At 36.7% G+C, this 17,934-nt stretch overlaps 1 protein-coding gene across 1 annotated transcript in view; it reads right to left on the reverse strand.

Moving 5' to 3' along the window:
• The window catches only part of ttc12 (tetratricopeptide repeat domain 12), a 44,707-nt gene that overhangs the window by 13,680 nt on the left and 13,093 nt on the right, over nt 1-17,934 (reverse strand). Inside the window, exons 10-21 of the mRNA XM_065281218.1 lie at nt 15,576-15,645; nt 14,975-15,063; nt 14,495-14,663; nt 11,771-11,860; nt 10,784-10,847; nt 10,552-10,686; nt 10,212-10,304; nt 9,988-10,056; nt 8,318-8,419; nt 7,874-7,973; nt 7,529-7,754; nt 3,764-5,773 (exon numbers count right to left, since the gene is read on the reverse strand). Coding sequence (XP_065137290.1) covers nt 5,704-5,773; nt 7,529-7,754; nt 7,874-7,973; nt 8,318-8,419; nt 9,988-10,056; nt 10,212-10,304; nt 10,552-10,686; nt 10,784-10,847; nt 11,771-11,860; nt 14,495-14,663; nt 14,975-15,063; nt 15,576-15,645 — 1,277 coding nt within the window. The 3' untranslated portion in view covers nt 3,764-5,703. The remainder of the gene's footprint in view (nt 1-3,763; nt 5,774-7,528; nt 7,755-7,873; nt 7,974-8,317; nt 8,420-9,987; nt 10,057-10,211; nt 10,305-10,551; nt 10,687-10,783; nt 10,848-11,770; nt 11,861-14,494; nt 14,664-14,974; nt 15,064-15,575; nt 15,646-17,934) is intronic.

The following is a 17,934-nucleotide window of genomic DNA, read 5'->3' on the forward strand; positions in this document are numbered from 1 at the left end:
CTCACGAAATCCATATTTTGAAAGTGTCCAGCATCAAAAAAATGTAAAAGCCCTTGAAGCCAAATTTTTTTGCAAATATAAGATTAAGGTCTGAATTTACTATAACCATTTTTTGGGGGATTAAAAAATATTTCCTGTAGAATTATATACATTTTTTAGATTATCATTATCAAAAATTATCATTACCACAACATGATATTACATTAAATATATGCATTTACAAACTCATGTTTCGGTAATGAGAACTAAAAAGTTGTCTAGGTACTATGACAAACAAAATTTCAACTTTTATCTGGAGAGAAAAAAATAGAACTGCTGCTTACCTGGTAGCCATCTTGTGTGTCACAGTCAATTATGTCCCTTCCCTTTTTTTTTAAATGTTAGTTCCTTGAGGGCTTAAACAATGATTGGAAATTGTTGCGAAGGATGAGAAAATTGGTCTTGGACACATTTATATTCCTTATTATCATAGGTGTAAAAAGTACTCAAAAATTTTACTCAAGTGAAAGTACAAGTACTGAGTGTAAATTTTACTCAATTAAAAGTAAAAGTATCTGGCCAGAATTATACTTGAGTAAAAGTAAAAAGTACCACATTAAAATTGTACTTGAGTATTAAAAAAGTAAAAGTAACCGGAAGAAGGAAAACGAGAGATTCATGTTTAAGCTTTCTCTAAAAACATGAAGTGAATGAACCACATACAAGGTTTTATCCTTTACAACTGTTTGTATTTAATTGTATTTCATTATCAAACTATAAGACTACATAATTTCCAACATGATCTCACAAAGTTCAGTGGTATAGTCACAGAATTTTTTTGCTAATTTATCTGTGTCATTGTCACGGATCTCCGCATTGTTCCGTGTTTGTACCACAGACTTTCTTTTTCGTGTCAGTTTCATGTATTGATTACTCAATTGTTTTTTCCTATTTTTAAACCATTTTCGCATGGGTTTGGGGTTAGATTTGGGCTTTGAGTTAGGATGTCACTTTAACTATTGGTTTATACTATTTTTTCCATACTTTTAAACAATTGTCGCCTGACGTTAGGGTTAGAAGTTGGGTTTGGATGTCATTTTATGTTACAGAAAGTCGTTCTAACCCCAAACCAACGGGAAAATGGTAAGAAAATAGGAAAAACAATTGAGTAACCAATACGTGAAACTGACACGAAAAGAAATAAGGTCTATTAGACCTTGTTCACACTGTAAGTCCAAATCCGATTTTGGTGCATATCCCATAGGAATACAATCACATTTAGATGTCATGCCAGCGCGACGTCATTGCCATAAAAACAGTGCAGATAATCCGGAAAACGGCTACAGGATGCACAGATCGGATCTGAACAGTTGTGAAACACAATGTGGACAGTGAGTCAGTCAAATTAGATATGCACCAAAATTTGGACTGACAGCGTGGACAAGGTATAAGTCTTGATAGAGAGGCTGCAAGCAGCAGAGAACGTGTCACACTTCATGTGTTGTCGGTTTCAAAGAAGCAAAAAATCTTCATCATTAGATGAACTGTTGGCCAATTCCTCAGTGTGGTCCAAAGGCTCCAGAATAAATAACATTTCAATTAAACTGACCATCAGCGCAATTCAATTGGTTTGACAGAGCAAGCAAAAATAGATCTCTAAAAAATAAGTACTTTTTGACTGTAAATAAAATTGTAAGGAGTAAAAAGTACTTTTTTTCTTTAAAAAATGTAATTAAGTAAAAGTAAAAGTACTGATTTTTAATTGTACTCAAGTAAAGTAAAAATACCCAAAATTAATACTTAAATATAGTAATCAAGTAAAATTACTCAAGTACTTTACACCTCTGCTTATTTTTGTCTCTTTATTTATCAATGATCACCAAATACCACATGTTTCCTTACTGTAAATGTTTATAGTATAACATGCACTGAAGCTTTTTATTTTTTAGATTTTTTAATTATAAATATTTCTATGTCAAAGAACCCAAATCCAGTCATGGACACATTGCGGTAATGAAAATGTTCTCCTTAAATGTGTAAAAAAATTGGTTTGTATGATGTCATCTGAATTCATGTGCAACATGGTACATAAAGAGATATTTATAACTGTATTCTTTTTATTTTGATAGCATTTACTTTTTTATCAAAATGTTTCATGACACCTCAAATTCGCGAGAATCACCCAAATGTAAAAAAGTCAAAGTTGAAGAAGTTTTCTAAGATATAGGCAACAAAAACACAATTTTCGAAAGGCACAATGCTATTTTATTGCTTTATGTTATCTTATGTTATGAAAGTACACATGACCCTGCAGAATGTGCAGCACATGACCCCATTACCTTAATAACGTGTGCTGCCATGACCTTGCTCTTGCATGTTTCTGTGACGAGAATTGTGTAATACGTAAATATGAGGTAAACATAAGGCTTGAACTTGAGCACAATTCTTCTGTGCATGTCCACAAGGTATTTTTGCATCCGATTGAGAAAATATTGATATGTGTGTACTTTTTTCCTGATGACTGGATCACAGATCGCACTACACTCTTTCAATACGATCGAAATTTGTATCCGATCAACCTCAGTCGTAAGTGTTTACATGAAGGCTTTTCAATCCAAATGAGCCATCAATCTGATTACAAATGGATTATTTGGTAAACGTGACTACTGTGACATTGAAAATCATTATAATTCAGACGATGAAGTTAAGTGTTTGTTGTGGTTTGGAAGGAAAGAGTTTGTTTAATGTGATGCTTTTTACTTGATTTGGTATGAAAAATCTATTTACTTTCTACTCCATCTGTTGCAGAGACGACTTTAGGTAAGTAGTCAGATATCAACTCTGAGGCCACGAATTGTTTTGTCACATGCATTTTGCCAGCAGCTGTTATTATGTTCATATAATAATTCAGAACTGGTGAATCTGCAGTCTTTGTAGGGGTCAGCTTTGAAGTGGAAAATAAAAACATTACGTCTCAGTGCTTCTCATCTGAACCATTTAGTGACGCTCCCAAGATGGGTTTTGGTCTATTGGTGCTGGGATTTCTGCTACTTTCGATCACTTTATTAACTACTCAGCCGGTTGATTTCACATGTAATGGCGTATTAAGGATCGCTAAACTTCGAGAATGTAGATTCTTCTGCTCTTTCAGTTCCTGTTCAAATCCCTTCTTTGATCGTGAACATTTTTTAAATCATACGCCCTTGCTGCTCTTAAAAGTGCTTTATCCTGCAGGACTGCATAATAGCAATATGGGTTTTATTCAAAAAAATTTCATTTGGTTGAATGCGTTCAAGTCGTTTCTGGTGGCCGTCTGTTGGAAACAACTCCAGAATCCGATTTTCATTCCTTGGCTTTCCGCGCTCACATTTGACTCCCCGAGGTTATCAATTACTACAGGATCTGAGGCAGATACCATGGGAACGCCATTCGCGAGTGAAAAAGTAATGGAGTCCAAGACTGTTTGATTCTTGCTTTTCAGTGAAGCGTGAAGAAAAGCAGAGTTCCCTTTCCTGGCCTCTGGACACATGATCGTGGTGTCATTCATCATCGACTCAAATTCAGCCACAGCCGAGGGCTGAACTCCCCCTCCATTATTACAGATCAATAAGAGATCTCCTCAGAATGAAGCTGCTTCTTTTCAGTGCAATCCTTTCTCCAGAAGAGTAAATTTGTGCTATAAGCTGAAACAAAGCTTGCACCATTTGGGGTAATTGCATCTTTATCAGTATTTGAGCATTTACTCTACTTGGCTTGAGCTTTTCATGTGGTGTATGAAACAAACCTGTCCCTGGAGAACTGATTACGGCTATAGTTAGATGATTTGAGTAGAAGCTTTCCCATCGCTGCGAGTGGAGTTGTTTTCGGCAAGAGGTCTTTTGCATGGATGAATAGGCTTGCAGGTCCTCCTATTAGCACTGACTGAAGAAAAGCCAGAGGTGCAACTTTTACTGCAAGCGTACAAGTAAAACACACATAAATACAGATAATGTAAGGCGGTTTGAAAAGCAATAACATTTTACGACCGAACACATCAAAAAGCGCAGTGTTGCACAATTAGAATTATTGCTTAAATAAGCTTTGTTCCAAAACATTACAAAGACAAGTGATTAAGTGACATCAGCCCTATATATGAAAAATGAATAATTAAGTGTTTTATAAACACAAATATGTCATCTGTTATGAAAAATTGTACAATCTGCACATTATTTTGAAAAGCAAATTTAGTACCAAAAGTATAGATTACCTGACATAAACAAATAAACCATTAGTCTTTATGTATCATGAGTTATTGGAAATAAATATCTGGGTGGTGAAGCCATAAATCATTAAATGCTTTTAATGTGCTACTGTATCTGATGTGGGGTTAAATGTTAAAACAAAGAAATAAATAAACTGTGTCCCCATATTTAAGCTTCTTCCTTGGTCTCTTGTAAAGCTGTACAACGCAGATGTCTGTCCCAACAGGACACCAATTATTTTCAGCAGTCTGTGAGCTTTATCCTTTTCTCTAGCCATTTACAAACAGATTAGATTATTGACATAATAATAAAATGGATTTGTGTGTCTGTAGAATCGATCGTCACTTTCATCATGTTTGACTTGGTGTTATTTTACAAGCATGTAGCGGATTGTCTGAGCCGCTATGAAGAGGTTTAACTCATCCATTATTAAACAGCGTACTGTTTTTTATAAAACAACGCAAAACAAATTAATATTAATATTTACCCCATAAAAGACAGTTATCCCATTCTGCTCCACAAACTAAATGTTTAAATGCCTACAAAAGAAAGGTCTATCAAGTGATGGTAACATCTTCAATGTACTCTACAATATTAAAGGCAGTGTAAGCAACTTTTGCCTAAATATTTGTCATGCATACACTGTCCCTACTACCTGACAGCTATCACTAAAATAGGTGTCTTGGGAAATCACAGCCATCTCTGTTGTAACCTCTAGAGTCTGTAAACAACAATAAAGAGTCAGAGAAACAACCCACACATTTTAAGTCACTCTTTGTCTCTTTGACTTTTGACATCAGCCTGTATAACAGGACACTTCAGTGCTTAAATGTCATTGATTTAACTTGAAACTGTTTGGAGAACTTTTAAAATTGTGTGTCAGTAGTGCATCAAACTATTGATTCCTATATTGCTGTCTTTTCTTGAATCCCTGTCCCAAAATCACTGACTCTCTTCGGATCAGTTGTAATTTGAATTGTAACAATATTACTTTTTACATTATCAAACACTTTCAAAAGTCTGCATAGATGAGGGAACTTTAACTATAATTATCTTGAAATTTAGTTTTATTAATCATTTTTATTCATGTACATGAAAGCTGCCGTTAATCCATTTATCAACAAACAGAAATGTTGCAATCAAAGCAGCACACTTTCCAAGTGAGTCATTTTGGATAAAAGGAAATTTCAACGTTTTGAATATCGTCCTAAGGCAAAATGTTCACTACGCAGCGGATAACAAAGTCACATGTCAAAATTAATTCTCTTTAATTACAGTAAAAACAGGAAACAGCTGCATAGTCTAGATAGGACTTAACACATGACGGTAATTTGTAACCTCACTTAAGATGGTAGCTGTGAAGGGCAGCATTCATTCTGTGTGTGCATGCATGCGTGTGTACATATGTGCGTGCATGTGTTTGCATGCATGCCCTGAGTTATGAGGTCCGGTCGTGACTGAAGAACCAAAGGAGGGTTGAACATCATGTGATTAATCTCGCACAGGCATGAAGGATTTCTAAACCATGAAGCTCCCTGAGTTTCACCATGTGCCTGAAAATCAAAACAAGAGATTTATTAAAGCAACAGAATGAGGTTCCTTCTCATTTCAGCCACACAATGAGCATAGACAAGTAAAACATAAATCCACAAATAAAAAAATAAAAGTAATAAATGCAAACAAGCATGAAACACCCAGTGCTTTGCTCTGCATATAAATATGGCTCATCTGGCATGAGTTTGGGAATATTTTTGACTTGCACTATTTTTTGAAGGCTCATGAAAGATAAATGGCGATTTTGACTCCTTCAAAAACTGTCTAATTGGCCGTGTTGTTTGCTGACTGAGAGAATATAAAGGAATGCTCAGCTAAATTGTGGACCACTACTTTTCTAAGGCTGAATGTTTGGACATGAATAAGAAATTTTCATTAATTAAAAATGAAGATGAAAACTAAATCGTTGGTAAGGTCAGTAAAACTTTAAGGGTTGAATTGGTAAATATTTAATCAAAAATCCATAAAATGTGCGTGTTAGCAGCTATAAAATAAGCAATAACACGACTTTTAAGACTGAAATAAACTGACTCTGCTTTACTGTTATCCACCATTACAAACGGTGTAGATATAGTGTCATATAAAGCAGTGGCGGCTCACAAATTTAAAATAAGTGTTCGGAGTGTCATGTGTGTTGCTCGTGTTTTCAAAATATGCGTTTGTTGCGTCATGTGAACCATGTGCGTCACGTGTTTTGTCAAAATAAGTGCCTGCTGCATACGCGTCAAAACCGCTTATGATAAAAGAGACGCTCACGTTCACAAAATACACACAAGACACTCCCTTAACAGTAATCTGTGATTACGCATGAGATTATGCGAGTATCTGGCAAACGCGAGCGTCTCTTTTATCATTAACCCTTTAGACGCATCTGCAGCAGGCACTTATTTTGACAAGACACATGATGCACATAGAATCACTTGATGCACTGAACACATATTTTGAAATTACAAACCACACACATAAAGGGGCTACATACATGTTGTGATGAACTTCGTATCGTGCGCCCTCAAAAAAAGAAGTCACCGGCCGCCACTGATATAAAGTCATTTTTTGATTTACTGTTTTCTACTAATAAATCGTCCTACATAATGTAAAGAACATTCTATAAAGATATAACCTTGATATTTTTAATACTGACTGAGTAAGGCCATTTTAAAGACTGAACTTAAAGTAAAACTGATGACTAAACAAACTTTTAGCCTGGATTTCACAGACAGAGTCCCCATATGCTGTTTTTGCCGCTGCATTCACATAACAGCACAATCCAGCTGTAGGTTTTATTTATTTTTTATATTTTCATTAGTTTTAATTATATTTTTATTTAATATTAAAACAGTTACACTTACAAACTTTTTTTTTACATTTTTAGAAAATATTTAGTATTTGATGGATGAAGCTGATGAATAGTACAGTATGAATAGTACAAATTAAGAGTCTTAATACAGTTGTCAATTACAAACATTGACTGTGTTTACGCAACCTCAGACTTTAATGCAAATGCCCTTTTTATCACTTCAATACCTAAACATGATGTTTATATTCGTACACTGCAGATCTGAAACCAACAGCAATTTTAGTTCCTCGTGTATTTACAAAGTGGTATAACATATGCTGTGTTGAATTTTGATAAGTCGTTTTTCTTTTTCACGTTCCCCACAGAACAACTTTGGTGTATACGTACATCAGCATGACTGGTAATCAATAAAATACAGATGAACACCTAAAGAAAGACAAATCTGACTTCATTATACCTGGGCTCTGCTTTGCACAGCTTCCCAAGAGTGATGGCTGCATTCTGCTTGACAGGCACTCTCTTAGCATCCCCGGCAGCGTGGCGTAGCAGCAGCGATACACAGTCTGTGCCCAGGAGGCCACTGGCAGCTCCGTCTACTTCTAAGCAATGCCCAATACACAGAGCTGCGTTCCCTGCCACCACCTCATCAATACCGCCCAGAAGTTTTCTCAAGGTGTGCAGTCCTGCATGAGCAAAATGTGTGCAGCACGCACAGACGCACACACAAAGCCACAGTAAGGCCACAGAACTTAAGATATCTTATTCAATGCAATCCTTTGCCCTCCCACACCTCCGAACTCACTCTTGTCAAGCTTAACCAGCACCTCACAGGCCTGTGGTATAGAGGCAGTGCAGACTGCCAGGGCTTTAATGGAATATCTGGAGCTCATCTCTCCCCCTACCTGGATGAAGAGACACACAAGCAAACTTCAGTTAAACTTTGCATATACTTACCCTCCTAAAAGACTGGCATATATTAGATGCTTCGATGTCTACTTTTGAATGCTTATGTAGGCAGCCACCCTGAATGTCAAACTTGCAATTGATGTTTTATGCTAACAATGCAATAGCATTAACGCACATAGTGCTGTCTGAAATACTCGATTCATCTATGATTTTTTTCTCAATAACCAGCGTACATTTGTGCATTAATTTATATCAGAGCCCTTGTACAGTCCCCTATGTGAGTCCCTTTAGGGTGATATAAACTCTGTTGATAATACATTATCTCTTACATAAACTTTACCTTTAAAATCTTCAGCAATCTTTTCACTATCCCATTCTGCACAACTTCCTGAGTGGCGGCACGAGATGTCGGAAGGAGGGCACTCAGCAAACCTGCCACTCTCTGAAGCCACAGACAAAACAAAGTTTTTTCAGGAAAGGATTAGGCTTTGCTAGGCTTTGCTGAGAGAGAGAAACTTCACCATCAGTGCTATTTAACAAAGTAGAACAATGAAGTCGTTTCACCTTAATTGCACTTTGAGAAACACACATTGACTGGAGCGATATAAGGTGCCAGAGCAGCAAAACCCAAGCAAACAACCTGGTGCCTGATTTACATGGGCCTCAGCCCAGGGACTGTTTCCACAGACTGAGACTGCTACAGTAATCATTATGTAAATGTTTCTTTGCATGCATAGCGCTTCTCTTGGGGATGTTAAAACGTAAAATTTATATTTGGGACCCTATGAAATCTTTACCAAATTCCGTTTAATTTATTCTCAAATTCCATATTTTCCTTTAAATTTTTCTGGATTCTGGTTTAAATGGTTATATTAAATTTCAGTAATCAAAAAGCAAATATTATCAACTGAAAACTTTAAACGATGCTATTGTGTGTGCGCTTCAGTAGATGTGAAGAGCTTCAAGTTGTGCGGACGTGTGCGCGTGCAAGGCATACGCAGGTATACTGTGACAAAACCTGTTTGCGATCTGATTTGCAATGCATGAGGAGAAACGGACAAAACTTTCTTTACGTTCAATATTACACAAAAGGAAAATGTTTCTCTGTATTTCTGTCATTTTATTTGCTGAATATTGAAACCATGTAAAAAACTAGCATTTGAAAATTAGTTATACTAGGTTTAAAAAATTTTGCCAAATTTCGTGACATTCCGCACTGTACAGTAAATACCATAGACTGTAAAAAAAGATGGACGACGCCTGTTCGCTCTCTTCCATTTGTGAAAAGTGAAGCCGCCAGTGTCCCGATATGGCGCTGACATCTTGGGTCTTGAGTCTGCGCAGTAGCGTTTTCGGGACCAGTCATGCGCAGTAGTGAGCAGGAAGTGAAGCCGCGAAATCAAGACCCCGCCCTCGCTCTAGCAGAATGCGCATATCACACAATATCACAGCTGTCAATCATGACGTGACCCCACCATTTTTATATCATTAAATAACTAACAAAACACAAACCTATTTTAAAAACAAACACTTGAATTTACATCAGCGTGATAAAAACTACAGTAAATGACAGAAAGCAGCTTCGAAAAAAAGATAATTGAAGTGTAATAAAAAAAATTTTTGGTCTCAAGTCCCATTGAATAACATGGGAAGGCGGAATTTATGACCTATACTGGGACCAGTCACTGGGGGGCGATCGAGACGTTTTGGCTTCACTTTCAGGGCTTGTGCGGCACGCTTGGTAAATACCATTTGTATGCTTGGATTCTGTGATTACGTCCGCGTTTTCCGCATTGCGGAAATCATAGGGTTCCTCCATATGTGTGAAGCGTTTTGTGATTGTAGATGGGCCAGAGATGGAAATAAGCTGGAAATCAAAACAACCTTGCATCCTCTAAGATGAACGTTTAAATAATCCATGAACAGAAATCAACAGTTCAAACGTTAGAGCTCCAGTCATCAGGGGTTGAGGTAAAGCCGCTCTGATCCCGTAAAATAATTTTAACTTACTGTGATGATGCCTCCGTGGGGATCGCACAGCAGTTCCAAGCACCTGCTGCTGGTCAGAACAGCAAGTTCCTGTGTGTTAAAAGAAACCCAAAAATGTGATCTCACATATGCCACTGCTGTTTCACACATTACTGGAACATACTGCTTATCCACTCAACCCTTTACTTTTGGGTACTAAACCGTTAAAGTGCTATCTAAGGACAATGTATTGCTTTTTGCTTTACCTGAATCATTTGAAAGGGATGTGAGGCTAGGTTGATCATTAAACCCAGAAGTGGATATAGGACACTTTCACATTCACAGCCAATGTGCTGCTCCTGCAACGAAAACAGTGCTTTATCTCGACACACCGGAAATTAAATTTGTGTATTTTCGCAGTTTTAGTGCCTGTGGAAAATAGTTGTTTCACACATCATGCAACAAGATAACAAAAGGAGCTTATAAAAAAACCTTTTGAGGCCAATTCACACAGCCAAATGTTATGCATTATTCAGTAACGTTCAAGGACGGGGTATTTGTTAGCTTGGTTGTGACATAAAGGGTTATCGTTTGAATCATGCTTACCATGGCATGGAGAGAACATCTCCAAAATTCTTCACGGTTGGCCATCTTTATACCAATGGCATCGTCCAGAGCCAAACTTCCTATCACTGAGATTAAGGTAGCCAGCGTCTTGTGGTTAGCCGTCACAATGTTTGACTAAAAATTAAGGATTTCAAGTAAAAAAAACTGCATTTGCAAAAAAAAATATTTTTAGATTTTTAAAGCTACTGATACTTTGAGACACAATACATACCAGCATATGCTCAAAAGGAAGGGCAAAAATTGCAATGAAGTTATCCCTTGACTGAATCTTAAATCTGAAAAAAACAACAACGATAAAAAACATACGAAGAGCTCAAATGCAAAACTTTCCAAGTGCGTCTGTCATGTTTTCTTGTAAATGAAATTTTTTTTATCAAACTCTTAATGGATTTTGCCAACAAAGCTGTACTGTACTTCTGAATGGCCTGCGGCTGGGTTTAAACAGATCTGAGGAGAAAGTATTTGAAGAGCGTATAATACGTGTCAAGAGCATTTGGTTAATATCATAATAATCAAATTTTTAATTGAGGTGGCATTTAGCGGCTGTTGCATCTTAATGAATAAATGCATTCCTAAATCCTCACATAACCCTCTTTCCTTAGTGCACATCAAGCCTTAGGGGAAATATCTAAAGCGTTTTATAATGCAGTGATCACTTATCCAAGCAGAGCTGTGGTTTCAAATCCCACATTGCTGACTTTATGCATACAACTTGAGACAAACCAAATTAGCTGCAGCCTTATCTAACCATAGACTAGTTGAATTCACTGTACACGGTTCTTCGACTATCTATCAAACTGTTACATTCTCATTTTCTGTTGTGAATGAAGTAACTTGATTTTCAATTCCATGTCCTGGTCAGCGCGAGCTTCATTCTACGTCTTTATAATGTGGCGAACGACTTAAAACGGTGATAGGCTGATCGCTCTCTCTGAGATAAATAGAGGGATTGTTGAAAGTGATGGATTGTTTGTCTTAAATGTGCTCACTTTGCATCCTCAAGAGACTCAAGCTGTTGAGCTGAATGAATTTGAATGTGCTCTCCATTTAATATGTGAGACTGTGATGTATGGGAATGTAATGAGCTCCTGGGTGAGTTGTGCCCAGGATTTGGTTAAAGGATATCTTTAACAGTTTTATGAGGATATTCATCAACCGAGGCGGTGTGGGAAGGTCAAATGTATTAGTGTGTACATACTTGTTTTCTGTAGCTAAGTTCTCCAGAACCGCCAATGCAGAGGGTGAGCTGGCATCTCGGCAAATGCAGCCCATCAGGGTCTCTGCCATTCTAAATAAGACAGAATGCATTCATTATGAAGCTTCATTAAAAGAACTTAAATAAAACATGCTAACAGTGGGAGACCTTCTATATCATAGCTAATGAGATGACTCCCAGATACCAGAAACACCATACCCCCACTTGCTTTGTAAACAACAGAAAAGGTTAAGATGAAATTTGCATATAAATGTTTTTGCAATGTAAGTACTGTACAAGAAAGTATATTAAATGTATAATATTGTTTAAAAATCTTGATTAAGCTAAGCAAAAAAATATGTAACAATATAAACATGAAGCATCTTCAAAGTCGCACTTAACTCTTTCCCCGCCAATGACGAGATTTTCTGTCTTTCCGCAATACCGCTATTATCCACCAGGCCCTTCCGCAACTTTTTAAACCCGGAAGTATTGCCCTATGGCAAGTGACTGCATGTCCGTGTCTGTTTTAAAGATCGCTCTGAATGGGATCTCTATGAAAAGTCCGTCACAAAAATGGAATTATCTCTGCTTTTTGCTTAAAATTTGGTGTTTTTGCAGAAACCTACCCATATTCAAAAGATGATTGCAAAAGAACCACTAAAGGTAGGATGAAACGGTTTGTTTGAAAGCAGAGGGTCTGTTCTTTCATTTGATATATTGTATGTTTATATATTTAAAGAAGAACATTTTCTGGAAGGCATTAAACTTTGGTGAAAATCATGAAAAACGCTGGCGCTGGCTGGCAACTTTTTTTAAATACGCTGGCGGTGAAAGAGTTAAAGGATTAGTTCATTTTTTTTTTTAAAAATCCAGATAATTTACTCACCACCATGTCATCCAAAATGTTGATGTCTTTCTTTGTTCAGTCGAAAGAGAAATTATGTTTTTTGAGGAAAACATTGCAGGATTTTCTCATTTTAATGGACTTTATTGGAACCCAACACTTAACACTTAACTCAACACATAACAGTTTTTTAACAGAGTTTCAAAGGACTCTAAACGATCCCAAACGAAGCATAAGTGTCTTAACTAGCGAAACGATTGTCATTTTTTAACACGAAAAAAATGCACTTTTAAACCACAACTTCTCGTCTATCTCCGGTCCTGAAAAGTGCCAGCGGGTTACATATATGAAACACACATTTGCGGACCATTTTAAACAATAAACTGACACAAAGACATTAATTAGTATCATTCCACATACAACAACGTAGGAACGGTCCTCTTTCTCCACACTTGTAAACACTGGGGCGTAGTTTCGCGTTTGTCCTCTGTGACCTCTTGACGTGATGACGTATTCAGTGAGGTCGCGCTGGCGCTTTTCAGGACCAGAGATAGACGAGAAGTTGTGGTTTAAAAGTGCATATTTTTTATTTTTCTTGTCAAAAATGACAATCGTTTCGCTAGATAAGACCCTTATGCCTCGTTTGGGATCGTTTAGAGTCCTTTGAAACTCCATTGAAAAAACTGTTAAGTGTTGAGTTAAGTATTAAAGGAATAGTCTACCCTAGTCTGCCATATTAAACTATGTTATTACCTCAACTTAGACGAATTAATACATATCTATCTTTTTCAATGCGTGCACTATACAGCGTGTTGTGAATGTTTTAGTATTTAGCCTAGCCCCATTCATTCCTAAGGTACCAAACAGGGAAATCACCAAACACTTCCGTGTTTTCCCTATTTAAAGACTATTACATGAGGAGAAATACCAGTATGGTGCCACAAAATAAAACTTTTTTTTGGTACCATATGAATGGGGCTAGGCTAAATGCTAACACATTCACAATGTGCTGTATAGTGCACGTATTGAAAAAAGATAGGTATGTATTAATTCGTCTAGGTTGAGGTAATAACATAGTTTAATATGGCAAAAGGGTAGACTATTCCTTTAAGTGTTGGGTTCTATTAAAGTTCATTAAAATGAGAAAAATCCTGGAATGTTTTCCTCAAAAACATAATTTCATCTAAACTAAACAAAGAAAGACATTTTGGATGACATGGTGGTGAGTAAATTATCTGGATTTTTTTTTAAGAAAATGGACTAATCCTTTAATTTCTGGGCAATCACTTATTAATTATGTTTTGAGTAAGCACTTTTATTAGATCTTTTTAATGTTATATGATCTATTTTACAGTGTTGTGGCTAATAAATTCAGATACAGTATACCCATACCTTCTAACATGTGGGTATGAAAAACAAATCTTGATGGTTTTGTTTGTGTGTGTGTGTGTGAGGATCGGGGGGTGGGGGGTTGCTTAAAGACCTAATGCATGTGGTGACAGAGCCACACTGGCCCGAACGTGCACATGTCAATTCTGTCAACTAGCAGCATGACCCACCCCAGGCTGTATTATGCCAGGTTGAAGTCACAAATGAGTTTGTATTGATTGTGTGAATAGGGTGTGTTTCCTTAAAGATCTGGCAACTAGACAACATTGGAATAATACATTGATATGATTACTCATATAACGAGGTTTGGGCCATACAAATTACAGGAGTTTCCTGGGAGAAATAACAAAACAGGAGGGGGATGGGAAATGGGTGTGGAAAAAACGGGCGTGTTGATATATCTACAGTCCCAGCATCTGACCTGCTGTGAAATCCTTTATTTGCCCTTGCAACACACTTCCATACATTCAGTAAGTCTTTAAAACACGTACTGATTTACATGTAGGTTGTTGATAAGTAACTCCCTTCCGTATGGAGTCTGGGAGTACATGCTGAGCAAATTCAGGCATTCCCGGTATATGTCATCTATTGGTGATGCCAACAGCTGTATAATGAATTCTCGTGCTTTGGGACACTCTATTAACAGCTGCTGGTTCAGCTCTGAAAAGGAGCACAATTATGGAGAAGATTTAATGAAGACAAATGCAGATTTAGTTGTGCAGTTAATGAGAACATATCTGAAGGGCACAATCTACTTGCTAAAGAGACTTGTAATGTAGGTGGCAATAACAATTTCACTGCTAGTGGGCTGGAAGAGGATAAATTAATATCTAAATAAATTTAAGAGGAATGGGATCAAGTAGTGTGGATACACTTTTAAGTTGGCTGGAGGGAAGCTGATTTTAAAAAAAAAAGGGTAACGCTGAAGAGATTGCTATTTTTGAATGAGCTTCGTGTGCATTTCATCTTACCGTTTCCACAACAAACAATACTCCATAGTTTGATAACAGACAGGCATAGATCCACCGAATCTGGTTGTTTAAAATTCTGTGAAAGACCGCTAAACACAGAGGATAAAAGAACAGGAGTCAAATTGAGTTACAGTAAATGAACATGTTCATGAATGAGAGACTACAACCATGCAAAATAATTTATCAAATTTCCAAAACGACCCAATAAATCATTGTCAGATATAGATAAACTCTTTATTAATTTCATTCTGGGATGAAAGGGAAATCCTACAGAAACCATGACCACACAACAGAACCAAGATTACAGATCTGCCCTTCAAATCTATGCAAATGAGTCGATTTATATTCGATTTAGAATTTCTGGTTGGAGCAAGACAACTGATAAGTGGACAGAGACAGCTGTTTGATATGTTTTGAGGATGTAATCAATCATATTTGGACTGAGCATGCACACTTTACAACAATGGCTATGCCAGACACTACAAAAGGGCTTCTGGCACAGTTTCAAAAGCCTATTACAATCCATTACATAAGCTGTTTCCGAATGTTCAAAGAACACGCTGACCACAAACTGTCAGGTTCGTTTCATTAGCATCCTTACCTCTTTACCATGTTATTGTCATTAATGATGTTGAAGCCATTGTTTAATCTGAATAACGTCTGCCCGGTACCTGTGAGGGACACCAGATAATGTCGGTGTTACTATGTGTAGTGAAAGCCATATTTCATAACAGAACCACTGTAGACTCAGACACACAATACCGCTACGTTCAAGGGCAAAAGAGCAGGAAGCAAGAATAAACAAAAGCTCACAGGGAAAAAAGTGTTCCCTTATCTACACAAAAGCAGCCATTATTTCTTGGAAATATAAGAAATTAGTTCACAAAGACCCATTCAAGGAAACTCACATGTACAAAATACTATCTGAAAGCTTTGCATCTGGGAGAGCTTTCAAGATTAAGGCAGTTTGCACAGAAAGTTTTGTGGTGGATTTACAATGTACCTGTTAATTACTTTTACAATTGAAGCAACTTTAAATAAATAAGGTAGGATGTCAGGTTGGCCTTTCTGCTGAATTTGACGTGCGTTATTTAAACTTACACGGCTCTCTGGAATGCTTGATTCTGATTGGTCAGTTGAGACATTTGCAGGTTCGTTCTTTTCAAATAATAACCGCTCCAAAGTAATAACGCATAGCCGGTACTACTTGTATGTTTTAAATCCCTCCGCGCCAACAAAGATTACTGTTTGGCGCCATCTTGTGACAAACACTGGATAACCACAATTAAGAATGGAAAAAGTTTGACATTCATTTTAACATGTACGGAAAAAACAAAACATTTAAACAGTGGATAGAAGAACAAACAACGACAAGACACAGAGAGCTTACTGAGACTGAACTTGACAAAATAGAGCATAACAGCTACGAAGCCAACACACAAAAAATACAGAATGGGCATTAAAACTTCTCAAAGACTGGCTAAAAGAGAAAAAAATGGAGACAGACAAGTATGCAGCAGAGGATCTTAATAAGGTATTACGATCATTTTATGCATCTGTGCAAAGTTTCGCGGAAGGATAAAAATGTTAATTTAAAACAAATATGCCAATAAAATGTTTCAAATTCATATTCATGTCCAGTTTTTTTCTTATGTGACAAGTAGCCATGTAATAAGTGGGATAATGTAGAGGCAGCCGGTAGTTATCAGGAAATAAGCCCCTTCAGTGTGATACAAGACGATCCGCTTCGCGTCAGGTCCTGATCACACTGTCAGGGCTTATTTCCCGATAACTACCAGCTGCCTCTACATTATCCCTTACATAATAAACACGGAGCTTGTACATACTGAAATACTATATACAGTACTAATATGTTTCAGTTAGACTGAAGTTGAATTTTTTGAAAATAATTATTTAAAAATAAACTATTTAAAATTCAAAACATTATGGTTATTTATGTTCAACAACATTTAAAAGTACATTTCTTACATAAGGAGACCTTAAAAGAGAATAAAGCTACTAGCTTCTTTTCAAAACGATAATTCTTTGATTAAATAATATTTTATAAATATTTATATAGTGGTTCAATCAGAATATTATAAAACAAAGAGAACACTTTTGTGTGCAAAGGAAACAAAACTAAAAACTGTATTCAACGTTTTTTTCCATCCTTGTCGTGTTCAAATTGTTGAATAAAGTCGTTCATTTTGTTTTCTTTGCACACAAAAGTTTACTTGTAGCTTTATAATATTCTGATTGAACCACAGATGGCACATGCACTTTTTTGGGCTTGAATAGTGGTGGTTGAATGGCAGTCACAAGCCTCTCGGTTTTCATCAAAAATATCTAAAAATGTATTCCGAAGATGGAATTACGGGTTTGGAACGATACAGGGGTAAGAGATTTAAAATAAAAAAGTGAACTAACAATTTAAAGCCAAAATCCATCAAAGTTTTTGAAATAAAAAAGTATATAAAAATCACTGTTGGAAAGTGCCTCTTTTCCATACTATAATTCACAATGGTAAGCTTGTAATTAATATTTATAATTTAAGCTGCCGGGCCAGAATTCATTTGAAATGCAAGTCCAGTGTCTTTTGACTTCATACACATAACGCATTAAAGGAACATGTCCACATTTTGGGAATTAAGCTTATTCACTGTATCCCCCAGAGTTAGATAAGTCCATACATACCTTTCTCATCTCTGTGTGTGCTGTAACTCTGTCTGACGCAGCCCCCGCTAGCTTAGCTTAGCACAAAGACTGGAAGTGGATGGCTCCACCTAGCAAACTGCTCCCAATAAGTGACAAAACACGAACATTTTCCTAATTATGTGTTGTGATTTCTATAGTCACACCGTGTACAAATAACAAGGTCATATGAGCCATCTTCTATATTCTCAGAAGGCGAAGCACTGCTACTTGAGCAAATTGTGCAAATCACTCCGGACTTATCTAAT

Source organism: Paramisgurnus dabryanus, chromosome 8 (assembly GCF_030506205.2).
Source record: "Paramisgurnus dabryanus chromosome 8, PD_genome_1.1, whole genome shotgun sequence".
In the NCBI taxonomy this organism is placed as follows: domain Eukaryota; kingdom Metazoa; phylum Chordata; class Actinopteri; order Cypriniformes; family Cobitidae; genus Paramisgurnus; species Paramisgurnus dabryanus.